The sequence below is a fragment of the Antrostomus carolinensis genome, unplaced genomic scaffold (genome assembly GCF_000700745.2).
Source record: "Antrostomus carolinensis isolate BGI_N321 unplaced genomic scaffold, ASM70074v2 scaffold35979, whole genome shotgun sequence".
Classification (NCBI taxonomy): domain Eukaryota; kingdom Metazoa; phylum Chordata; class Aves; order Caprimulgiformes; family Caprimulgidae; genus Antrostomus; species Antrostomus carolinensis.
The window spans coordinates 1-12,375 of NW_010339854.1; the positions used below are offsets into that span (position 1 = coordinate 1).

At 49.9% G+C, this 12,375-nt stretch overlaps 2 protein-coding genes across 2 annotated transcripts in view; one reads left to right on the forward strand and one right to left on the reverse strand.

Annotated features, from left to right (window-relative positions):
• The first annotated feature begins 986 nt into the window (after positions 1-986).
• DNAJA3 (DnaJ heat shock protein family (Hsp40) member A3) lies at positions 987-9,653 on the forward strand. Its single transcript, XM_010175996.2, has 7 exons — positions 987-1,136; positions 2,512-2,659; positions 3,788-3,852; positions 4,755-4,883; positions 5,321-5,436; positions 6,143-6,240; positions 9,370-9,653. The coding sequence occupies exons 1-7, from the start codon at positions 990-992 to the stop codon at positions 9,390-9,392; spliced, it is 726 nt and encodes a 241-aa protein (XP_010174298.2). The 5' UTR covers positions 987-989; the 3' UTR covers positions 9,393-9,653.
• A 1,636-nt stretch (positions 9,654-11,289) lies between these two features.
• The window catches only part of NMRAL1 (NmrA like redox sensor 1), a 4,248-nt gene continuing 3,162 nt past the window's right edge, over positions 11,290-12,375 (reverse strand). Inside the window, exon 4 of the mRNA XM_010175998.2 lies at positions 11,290-11,460. Coding sequence (XP_010174300.2) covers positions 11,290-11,460 — 171 coding nt within the window. The remainder of the gene's footprint in view (positions 11,461-12,375) is intronic.

Sequence of the window (12,375 nt, forward strand, 5' to 3'; positions counted from 1 at the left end):
ATATATAATTAAATAATAACACTATCATTTTATAACAATAAATATATAGCAATATATTTATTATGATATATAATAAACAAATAACATTTTCAGCTACTCCTTCTGGTGTTTACTGACACCAGTTGGCGCCGCCAAAGAATTCCACCATTGTGAGAAGCATTGTCTGTGCTGCACGTTGATTTACATACGTCTGCTTTGAACTCTAATGCTAAAAACCACCAGATACCTTTTGAGCTATCAAACAAGCCTTCCAGCCTTAGGTTTGGCTGCTTAATTGGCTTCGTTTTGCAACTTAATTGCTTTAACTTTGCAGTGGAGCCCATAATAAACCAAACCCCGTGTCTGGGTCTTTGTACTGCAGCTAAAATGCTCTGTTAAGTGTTGACAGTGTTGGTTCATGTGCTGCCTTCAGAAATGCTGGGAATTTGGTCCTTCTGGCTGCACTAAAAATGACCTTTTTATTATAAACAGAATTTGCTATTTTGTGCAGTCATCTTTGCTGATGACTTCCCTTGGTAAGTAAGGAGTTCATGGAGGAAGAGCAGGTACTGTCACTGGGATTGGAAGGCTTCACCCTCACCTCTTGCTGCATTCCTGTTATTAAACAGAACCTTTAGAAATAATAAGGGTTTTCCTGAGGGCAGAAGAACACTTGATTTTTTTAAAAAAACGCTTCTATTTTTACTTCTTTTTGATTTTTAAATCTCTTTTCTGCTACTCAACTGCTTGTCAGGCTGGTGTAATCATCACTCCTATAATCTCTGCTATCCTTTTGTACCCCTTTTTATTTATGTGAGACAGATTATTCCTTCCTTAATCGAGGCAAACCCTTCTGAATGAGTTCTGCATCCACCTGCTTCTTCCCCCCTCTATTACCTGGACATATTTTAAGCATTGTTTGATATTTGGCCTAAAACAATGTCAGTCTGTTTAAAACCTCATCACACATCAGCTGTAGATCGATGTCCCTGTTTCCTGTACAGTATATCATGGAGCTGACATTCACCCAAGCTGCAAAAGGTGTTAACAAGGAGATCGTGGTGAACATCAACGACTCCTGCGAGCGATGCCACGGTAAAGGACACGAACCTGGTACCAAAGCGCAGCGCTGCCACTACTGCAACGGCACTGGCATGGTGAGTGCTTTGGAAGACACAGGTTCTGCTTTGCTTTCCCTTGTTGGGGCAAGTCAGTCCCTTCTGCAGTCAGAAATTCTCACTACAGTCACCAACTTATCTTGGGTGAAGCTGAGTTAATGTGGATTTGATGTTCATATGCACCGGGAAGATTTTCTTTGTATTAAAGTGCTCTGCCCAGCTAAAAGCACAAGCCCTGCAGGGATAGATCATCTGCTCTGGCACGCCCAGCAAACCCTATTTACATAATATAACAGTTCTGAAATTACTTGGGCATTAAATGGGATGCTTTGAATTGAGGGGTGGAGGGAGGAGGAAGGTGATGATAGCCTCAGGGTAAGTATGAAATAAGAAGATGCATCCTACTTACAGTAAGTAATGAACACCTCTGCTGTGAGGAGAGGCTGGGAGAGTTGGGGCTGTTCAGCCTGGAGAAGAGAAGCTCTGGGGAGACCTTATTGCAACCTTCCAGTACTTGGTGAGGTCCTGTAAGAAAGATGGAGACAGACTTTTTAGCAGGGCCTGTAGTGACAGGACAAGAGGAAATAGTTTTACACTGAAAGAGGGGGGATTTAGACTGGATATAAGGAAGAAATTTTTTACACTGAGGGTGGTGAAACCCTGTCCCAGGTTGCCCAGAGAGGTGGTAGAAGCCCCATCTCTGGAAACATTCAAGGTCAGGTTGGATGGGGCTCTGAACAACCTGATGTGGTTGAAGATGTCCCTGCTCACTGCAGGTGGTTGGTCTAGGTGGCCTTGAAAGGTCCCTTCCCACCCAAACCAGTCTGTGATTCTATTACTGAGCTTCAGGCTTTCAATTTCCACATATCAAAATGGGTACCAGCAACCAGTGTGTGACCAGAGTCCCCTTTCTGGGCAGAACTGGTGTAGTTGGTCAGAGGAGACTGCAAACTCTTCCCACCATTTCCTCACATGCTTCAATCCAAAGGGTGGCGTTCACAGTTCAGTCCATAGCTGAGTCTCCATAGCGTGGATTGGCCTTGGATTCCTCAGAATACAGATGTTGGCAGTTCTTTGTGAAACAGCACCATAAACAGCTTTGTTCCTAGAGATGGAAAGCCTTGTGTTTCCCTTCCCCTGACCATGAGATGATGCTCACAGTGGTGGTTTTCAGTGGGAATCGGAATGTGATGGCCATTGAATCTGATCCAGCTTCTCACAAGCCACATCCTCTTTGGATTTCTCAGCCAGTTTTCTGCTCCACCCCTCGCTAAAGGACATCGCTGTCCTGTCAGGTCACCTGTGCAATGAGAGGAACTTGGATGTGCTGAGCAGGTCGCTGGGAGTGTTTTGTGGAAGTGAAAAGCACCACCTCAGTACTGAATATTTGTACAACCTGTGTTTTCTTCACTAGGAGACGATAAACACCGGCCCTTTCGTGATGCGATCCACGTGCCGACGATGCGGCGGTCGCGGCTCCATCATAACAACACCGTGTGTGGTATGTCGAGGAACGGGGCAGACCAAACAGAAGAAGACAGTGATGGTTCCTGTGCCAGCTGGTTAGTGCTGTACTTGTGTGCTGCTCTCTCTTAATTAACTACAGTTATTTGCTTCCACTTGGCCAACAGCAAGGCACTTGCCTCCATAACATGGCTGGTCCCTGCCAGGTACTAGAGGGAGAGCAAGGCAAGAATTTTTGCTGCAGAGAATTTACCATGATCGATGGTTTGTCAGTTGCAAGGGTCAGTAATGAGATGAACTTTCTGGCCATGGATATAAATGTCTGTGTTGCCCTTTCTGAGCTGAGGTTTTGGTTCTTGCATGGATCCTTCCAGGCAGCTTTTGAAGAGTGAAACTCAAAAGGGTTTTTTTCCCTTTTCACAAGGGCAGTTAATGACAGAACAAGGGGTGATGGCTTGAAACTGGCAGAGGGGAGATGGAGATGAGATGTGAGGAAGAAATTCTTTGGTGTGAGGGTGGTGAGACAGTGTCCCAGGTTGGCCAGAGAAGCTGTGGCTGCTCCTCCCTGGAAGTGCTGAAGGCCAGGTTGGATGAGGCTTTGAGCAACCTGGTCTAGTGGAAGGTGTCCCTGCTGATGGCAGGGGGGTTGGAACTGGATGATCTTTAAGGTCCCTTCCCACCCAAACCAGTCTGGGATTCTATGAAAACGTTTTGTTACCTTGGCTCTTTTGTTTGTCCTTGATGAAGCTTGAGGGGAGGGTGGGAGTCTGAAAAGCTTGTTTCAGAGAAGAGTGCTGATGGCCTTCCTCACTGAAGAGGATGAAATGAGTGGTGAGGCTGAAGACTTGCTTCTTTCAGATCACCCTGGGTGAGCAGCCTGTAATTTTCCTGCAGCTTGTGCAGGCTGCCCAGTGCTCCTCTATCTGATGCATTTCCCTAAAGAATTCTGTCAGGGATCGAAGTAACGAGCCTGCTTGGCCTGCAGCCATCACCTCAGAGGTACAAACATGTGCCAGCACCTCCTTCCTCTGGCCTCGGCTCCTGTGGAGAGCGTCACTGTGCTGCCCACTGGTGCATCTTGTGCCTCGTGCTCCTGGATGTGCAGGTGCTGCTGTGGTGGCTGGATTTAAGGGATGGCAAGAGATCTGAAGAGAAAGGCTGTAGATATTCAAGTAACACGTGGGTTATAATGCAAGGTCCCATTCCCTCTTTATTTCTGATTGCAGGCGTGGAGGATGGGCAGACAGTTCGGATGCCGGTGGGGAAGAAGGAAATCTTCATTACGTTCCGGGTACGTCTCGATACATTGTTGGCTGTTTTCAGTATTAAGTTGGTTGCTTGTTCCCTTTGCCACTGCCTGGGAAGTCTGAGTGAATGGGGGATGGAGGAGGAAGAGTGAGTGATCCTTTGGAACAGCTGAGGTAACGTGATCCACGTGAACTTTGGGAGATAGCAGAAGATCTGCATTGTAACAAGCGGTGTAACGTGAAGTCTGCTCGTGAAGAATTGAGCTGCTTGTTCCAGGACGAGGCCCTGCTGGTAGCCTGCATCAAAATGCACAGGAGGTTCTTGATGCCTTGAGTCTTTGACTTGGAAAGGGGAAGGAGCTGTCTGCATGAGGTGGTGGGAGCGTGGGGGAGGGCTGTGGGGGGCTGGCTGGTCCAGTGTCCTCTTGCAGACGCACGTTAACTCCTGCTTTGCACGTGTTTTGTAGCCAGGGCCCTCGTCTCCTGTAGTTATCCTGAAATCCACATCTCTGTCAAGGAGGAAACTTTTTTCAGCACCTTTTTTGTGGTGCTAGAGGATTTAATTCTCTTCCAGCTTGTGAGGCCACTGCAGAGGTGCTTGTCTCTCCCTCTTCTGTTCAGGGTACTGGACAAGGCAGTGTCTCCTCTGTCTCTGCAGAATCACACTGCCACTGGTAAATTACCAAACAGGATTAGGGCAGGGAGTTGCTGAGCTAGGAAGCAGGCATCCTCCTGAGCCTCTGGGTAATCCTGGTTATGTCAAGATCTGTTTTTTTCTAAATGACTGAACATTCATTAACTTACACTTCTGAGCTGTGCAGTTTGTGGATGGTAACGGGTCTGACTCCAGCATTCTGATACATTTTCTTCTGAGAACCTTCAAAGCAGTTTACCATGAGGACTTTGTGGTGGTGTGCTCACTTCTCTGGAACTCTCTGCCTTTTAGGTTCAAAAAAGTTCTGTGTTCAGAAGAAACGGAGCAGATATCCATTCGGACCTCCTTATCTCTATAGCACAGGCTGTTCTGGGAGGCACAGCCAGATGTCAAGGCTTGTATGAGACAATCAATATCACAGTAAGTACCATTATGTGGAAGAGCTTGGGCATAAATCCACGTGGGACAGCAGAGACTTCTCCTTTGCTGCAAAAATGGTGCAAATCTCCTCAGTCTGCCAGCATGGTGTTTCCAACTGATTCAGAATTAAGTGTCAAGAAGTTTGTGACCTGCTTGGTCACTCCTCCTTCCCTGTCGCTGGATAAGGAAGGGCTGGGTGAAATGCTGGTCAGATCTCATCCAAGGTCTACAGACTGTGTGAGGTTCTTGACTTGTTCCTTCAAAAGCTTTTACATCATTACTCACTTAGCTTCTGAATATGTCCAGGTGCACGAACGTACCAGATCTCCCCATCCTACTTTGAAACTTGCTGGAGTAATTAATTATTGTAAGCATTTAGTGTAATTGCTATATAAATGGTTACACTAGAGTAATAAATGTGACCCCTGTGTTCATAGATACCCCCTGGTATTCAGCCAGACCAGAGAATTCGGATGAGTGGGAAAGGCATTCCCAAGGTTAACAGCTACGGCTACGGAGACCACTACATTCACATCAAGATTAAAGTTCCTCAGTAAGTAGAGCTAATGCAAGGGTTGGGTGAAATCTTGAACTTTTTGCAAAAAACAGAATCTTTCTTCAGAAATGATGTTGTGAAATTCCTTACTGATCCTTTAGCAGGGTCATTAATGTCTCACTCTGCTTTTAATTCTAATGGGAGGTAGCTCTGAAAATCCTAAACCCTGTAAACACCAAAGTAGTTCTTCACCTGTGTATTTGCCTGGCTGTCTGTGATTCCATCTGGATTCCAGTTACATAAACTCACTGTTCTGGCTTATAACAAATCTGTGCTCTCACACCTACAGCTTAAAGGACCTGAAATCCTTGGCAGGTCCTGCTTGGCCACCCTCTGCTCCTGTGCTGAAGGAAACTGTTTAGGTTGTATTGCTGCACTTGGCAAGGGAGTTAATTTCCTGAGATCTCCCTACCAGATGTGTGTTCTGTTGCAGCTCTGCACAGTTCTCAGCACTTAGGTTTTTTTCCCTGCAGTTTGGTGAAATGCACTTGGGTCATTCCTCTTCTCTTCCACTGAGGCTTTATTCTTTACAGACTGCTCACTTCAAGAGCGCTGTAGGGATTCGCAGCAGGTGCCACGTGTATTAATCTTCTTCTTCCAGTAGTTGCCTCTCCTGCCTGCTGCTGGAGAAGGTTATGGAGGGTTGTAGATACATCTGTCTCTAAAGACAGCAGTAACCACCACCTCTGTCTTGGACCTGCAGGCGGCTGACGGATCGCCAGAGAGCCTTAATGATGAGCTACGCCGAGGACGAGGCCGATGTGGACGGCACGGTGAACGGGGTCACAAACACAGCATCAGGTGAGTGGTGGGAATTACTGCTCTGCTTTCCTCCTGGAGCTGGTGTGGGAGTGCAGAGCGCTTCCTGGGGAGGAAGGTGAGCCAAGGTCACCTTGAGACAGCGTGTCAGCACAACCTGCCAAGCATGTTTTAATTGGAAATAGTTTTAGGATGATGTTAACAGGCTGCAGCACAAAGCGAGGAGGTAGCTTCTTCCCAGAAAGCTTTACTGAAATACTCACTGCACAAATCTGTGCACAAAGAGAGCGGGTATTGAGATACTCTGGGGTCCTGACAAGCTGTGCTGAGTCTCACGGTGGTGATGAATGTCTTCTGCTCCCTGCCTCTGCCCCTGGGCCAGGAGTAACTTGTCTTAGTAGCAGAGATAAAAAAAAGAGAAGGTGCTTCTTGCCAGTTTTTGGTGTGAGCTAATCCACTGTGCTCCTGCCCGCAGTGGGGACGTTTCTCCTGAGAAGCTGAAGGGCAGCACTGCTGTCGGGGCTGCTCCAAGCCCTGCTCTGTGCACAGGGAGGAACCTGGGGTAGGAATGTTCAGTGGTGGCTCCAGGCAGCAGACAGCATCCAGTGTGATGGAGGGAGTGAAGCCAGCTGGGAGCTTTGCAAAGCTGCTCTTTCAGCTCTAGATTAAAAATTTGGATCCAGCAATTACGTGTTTTAAGTTTCAGTGGTGAGGTAGCTGGCAGCAAGAGCAGCTGAAGAAAAAACATGTGGTAGGACAGGAAGGCAAAAGCTTTGTCTTGTGCTATTGGGAAACCATTTTTTCTTTGCTTGTATTGGAACAGCAAACTTCAAGCTGGTGAGATTGTGATTTCTTTCTGTGTTTGAAACAAAAAAAGGGCATTTATGACTGCAGACAGGTAGGCAAAGGGGAGAGTCTTTCCAAGCTGCTAAATGATCCCAAGAACTTGGGTCCTCTGTACTATACCTGCCAAATATAGGCTGAAGTTCAGGATACTGGAAGGCAGGATCTGCCAAATACTTCCCAGTGTTACATTTTATAGTGCTTCCATAACACAGAAGTTTTCCACTGAGGGTGACCATGAAAGGTCAGCCTTGGGGAGAAGGGGAGAGATCTCTAAGCACAAAACTTTCATCCCAGCTTTTTAAAGACATTTATGTGCCAAAGGAAAAAAATATTCTCCAAACATCATTTTTTCAATAGCAAACCTGCCAGTTTTTACCACAGTTATGCAGCAAGATGGATTAAAACCAGCACCAGTAGCTTGCAGGGTCAAGACAGGCTGTTGCTGACAGGGTGTCCTTGCTCTAGGAAGCAGAAATACCCTGAGTGGATGGAGGCAAGTTGTGCCAGGGCCTCAGTGTTTCCTGCCATTGCATCAGTCTGAGCTGGGCAGGCAGCTGGGGGAGGATGGGGAGCACGGGACTTTGTGTTCTCTGTGTGCAGAGAAAGCTCGAGGGGGATGCAGGGATCTTGTTCTTGATGGTTTTACTGTAGAAAAAGCAGATTAGCAAAGAGGTCTCCTTTGTTCTTGCTGTAGCCACTTCTAGGAAACAAACAACTTCTTGGGACCTGTTTATACGGGAAAATTATGCTTGTTGCTGCCAGAAAGATTCCTGATCCGGACACTTGTTATGAAACACTTGTAGCCTTTTGCATTCTAGCCTGAGTTTATTTTCTCCTTGGTACTGTTTGTCTGAGCATTGCATCAGAATTACACGAGGCAGGCTCCTGCTGTGGTTTCAGACTGCTCTGCTCTAAGGGGTCATGACACCACCACGAAACAGGAAGACTGATGGTTCCAGGGTTCACCAAGACACCTTTTTTTTTCCCTCTGTAAAATCATGGCTGGCTGTGGCTGGCTGACATCTTGTTTTTAGTGGCACACTCTCAATTCCAAGCTCTTGTTTTCAAAGCCTGTGGGGTCCCTGGCTTGATTGTGCAGCATGAGAATTCCCTTGCCAGTTGGAGCACGGGGGAAAGGGAATGGAGTTACCTGGGCTCATGATCTTCTCTTCCACTTCTGGGGTTCAGGCTCTGCAGTGCTTTCATGGCAAGTGGTCCAGTACCATGGCTTGCTGTACGTGATGATGCTGGCAAAACCAGCTGCCTTGACCATTCCCCATCTAAAAGAACCCTCTCACTTGGTCAGGGGTGCTGGCTACTGGTGGGGGATGTCTCTGACTGCAGCCCTTTGCTGTTTGTGTCCAGGTGGCAGGGCCACGGCTAGCGCTGACGCAGGCGGGGATAGGCCTGAGGCTGAGGAGAACAAGGAGGGATTCCTTTCCAAACTTAAGAAAATGTTTAGCTCCTGACACCCCATCCGAGGTAGGAGGCCTCTTGTGTTTTGTTGTCATTTCCCCCCCCCACACACACACCAAGTGGAATTTGCACTTCTGGGGAGGTAGAAGCAGCAAAAGCACAGCATTGCTTCTCACTTAGCCTCAGGCCTTCCAGCCACTGCTGTGAAAAGCCCTAGCTGTCCCCTGCGACCTGGAGCAAAAAGCCAGGGACTACATTGCATTGTAGCTGCTGCCAAAACACTGGGGAGGTTGTTGGCCTCCCCTGCAGCTCTGCTTCCTTATCCACCCAGTGACTGTACATGATTCAGAGCACCAAGGGCTTTCCTGTTAGCTGGTAAAGCTGCGACCAGGCAGTTCTGCCACTGCAGAGCCCAGGCTGGTGGGCTTGCAGAGCCTCTGGTGCCGGTACACTCAGGCTGGACTCACCCTTACCACGAGCTTACAGCTCCAGGAAGGAATCAGTCTGTTGTAAAGCACAGCAAAGCCCTGTCACACAAACGAGCACAGTGTGATACCTCAGGGTGCCATTTAGTGGGTGTTGGCTGGCTGTGAAGGAGCGCTGTGTGCTTCTCATCAGCTACAGCAGGACCTGGTGTCTTGAGTTCCAGGGGCTCAGCTTCTTGTCACCACAGGCTGCAAACCCGTCTGTTGTGTGAGGCTGACAAAGGGCGAGGGCAGCGAGGGGCTCTCAGCCCTGTGCTGGCAGAGGGGGCTGCAGCGAGGGGCTCTCAGCCCTGTGCTGGCTGAGGGGGCTGCAGCGAGGGGCTCTCAGCCCTGTGCTGGCAGAGGGGGCTGCAGCGAGGGGCTGCATGGGCCTTAGGCCGATTCCATCAGGAAACCTCCAACTTCCCTCTTGCTTCAACCTCAGGGAAGCGTTCTACTGGAAACTAAGAGCCAGCCACAGCAGATCGGCTTTGGAGTTGGGGATGAATCTTTCTGGCAGCAGGAGAGCTGGAGAGTGAAGGATGTCAGGCAGCAGCACAGAGAGGATCCCAGCTGGAGAGGCTACAAACCACCGAGGCACCAACAATCATGGGGATACCAAACCCCCCCACTGTCCTAGGAAATGGAGGAAATGCCAGCTTTGTGGAAATGCAGCTCTCTCGTGAGGTTATTCCATGGTCCCCACTGCTGCTGGAAGCTGATTTGGTAAAAATTAAAGCTGAACTATTATTTAGAATCCAAACCAGTGGAAATGAGAAATAAAAAATTGTCCTTCCAGCCCAGAGTGGAGCAGTTTGCTGTGTGGAGTTCCCCAGATGGCTGCTGTTCGCTCAGGTGCCCTCCTGAATGCTCCATGTGCTTGGTGAACTTCTCACCACTTATCTTCTCCCAGGAGACTTGGTGGGTCAGTGAATTTTAACCCTGTCATCACCACAGCCCTCCTAGCTGTCCTGCACATCTCTGAGTGGGAAGTCTCCCCAGGATTTCTTAGTCCTGCTGATTTCCTGCACAAAGAGCAGTGATGGAATCTGCACTTTGCCTCAGGTTTCCCTCCCCAGATTAACTCAAATTACAACACAAAACGCCGTCGCTTCTGAGTGGGGACAAGTTTATCATCGAGCCCTTTGCCAGTTTGGGACAAAAATCTTTTATTACATTAGTGCAACACCCATAGCATAAATGATTGGTCAAAGAGTCATTGTTCCTACGTGTGTGAGAAGGCAAGTGAAGTGGATCACTCCTCCCGGGGGAGTGGAGCTCCTGCAGTGAGTATGTTCATGGTTATGTAGCCGGCTGTTGTTAGTTCTACTGTGCAGGTACCATCAGCCCACCTACTAATCGACCAGTGAAGCAAGGACACGGCCTAGTCTTGCCCTTCTTCAGTTGCTGAAATAAAGCACGTGTTGCCTCCTGATTAAACTGTCTGTAAAGTGATTCTGTATCCATGTAAATAAGATTGACTTCATAAAGATATTTAACACGTGCTGTGCCTCACTGCCTTGTCTACTCTTCCAGCCTTGGCTGTCAGCCCCTTGCCCTCCCCCGGTAACAGGAACGAAGGGTTTTCTCTTGGACAAGGAGAGGGGAGGGCTGGGTGGCTTGAGCATCTCTCTGCTGGCTGTGATTGACTTTAAGCCCAGGCACAGACTGCCAAATCCCAGAGCTCTTATCTGAGCAGATGGTGCTGTGGGGGAAGGAGGTTTTTTTTTTTTAAGTGAGTCTTAAATCCTGAGGTTGGGACAGTCTTACAAAGGTTTTACTCAACTCATGACAGGGGCAGCAATTGAAATGAGCTCCAGGAGAGCAAAGGCCAGGCCCCAGCTGAGAGCTGTCTGACAAGGAACGGGGCTCAGCTTTCACATCACACAGCACAGGCGTGCTGGTCGCCCGCTCCCTGGCCAAACCCCGGTGTTTCCTCTTTGCAGCAGTGCTGTCTGTGGGTACCTGCAGTGGCTGCAGAGAAGGCACTGCCCTTCAGAGAGCTGTGCTGCATGCTCAGAGCTGCCTAGGAAGGAGGGTGATCCTGGGAAAAGAAGCCACCACCACCCTACAGCTGTGAAAACACCAGAATCACTAAACAAACACCTCCCTAAAGACACTGTGCCAAGGCAGCGCTTCCCTCACCTGCAGCTGTACAGCCTTTGGAGCTGTACTGGTCTCCACAGCCTCAGCCAAGCGGCAGGTGAGCCCTGGAGCACACGCATGGCCCAGAGCTCTTCCCAGCTCTGGCAGGGTCAGCCTTTCCCCCAGGGCGCTTGCGGAAAGGCAGCGTGGCTCAGCACAGCTCACCTCCTTGGCCAGGTCCCGCTGCAGAAGCTTGGGTGGCAGAGGAAGGAGGGCAGGGTCAGAAGGCAGCCTTGTTGTCTGCCACCCACTGAGGGAAGGTGCGAGCCTTGGGGTTGAGTTTCATGGTCAGCTCCACGTTGCGGTCTGGCTTTAGGGCGTAGAAACGGAACAGGGCAGCCATTTCCTTGGCCCCAGGGGAGCCGCCTCGCTCGTACTCCTCTGGTGAGAGCTGCAAAAAGAATTGGGGGAGTGGGGAAAATAGTGTTGTTAGAGGCTGCTGGGGCATTTCCCTCAGCCCACGCAGGGAAGCTGAAGAAGGCTGTGATAGAGCAGCCCACTGTGTTATTTCCACTGGTGAGGAGGGCTCTGCTGCTCTGCAAGCCACTGCGGTTGGGGCTGTGGGAAGGAAGCAGCAGCCCTGCAGCGTGAGGGCAAGGTGGAGGAAGGTGGAGAAAAGGCTTTGCCAGAGCACACCAGTGGCAGGTGGGATGACACAGACCCCTGCCCCACGGTCAGCGCTGACCCAGGAGCTCGTCCCCGTCCACCCTTCCTCCAGGCACAGCGTGAGAAGGGGTCAAGGTGGCAGTGGTGGGGACATCATCCTGTGAATGGTGGGGACATCACACTGCACAGATGCTGAGGAGCTTGTTCTGGATCTGTCCTGAGCCAGGACAGGACTGTCCCCCCAAAGCCACAGTGACTGGCAGGGCAGTGCCACCGAGCACCCCACAGCCCTGCCTGGCAGGGAACAGCCCAACCAAAAAGGGCCAGCACCCAGCTCGGGCACACGGCTGGCCGGGGCATGGGCTGGGGTACACAACCCGCCTTGGCAGCAGCAGAGGCCTGGAGCAGCTGTGAGGGACCCTTTTGGGTACAAGCTGTGGCTGAGGGGACCAGAAACAGAGGCTTGGAGGGTCCAGGGGGGCTCTGGAGAGCCCAGGCAACCCAGGCTGCTACCTGGCACCCAGCACTTGCCTTCCCTGCCCGAATCAAAGGGTGGATCCCTGAGCTCCTGCACTGCTGCCCTGGGAAGGAAGAAGAGAGCTGCTTATTTGTCCCTGGGAGAGCAGAACCTGCAGAGAGCAGCTGAGCTGCTTCGTTTCTGCTGAGACACACTCTGTTCCCAAAGCAGACCGAGCCACCT

Bases quoted from the DNA above. Each gene is read 5' to 3' on its own strand.
- DNAJA3 (XM_010175996.2), top strand. From the start codon at position 990: ATGGAGCTGACATTCACCCAAGCTGCAAAAGGTGTTAACAAGGAGATC. The intron at 3,853-4,754 runs GTACGTCTCGAT...TCTGCCTTTTAG, and splicing joins AAATCTTCATTACGTTCCGG to GTTCAAAAAAGTTCTGTGTT. The intron at 6,241-9,369 runs GTGAGTGGTGGG...CTTCAACCTCAG, and splicing joins GGTCACAAACACAGCATCAG to GGAAGCGTTCTACTGGAAAC.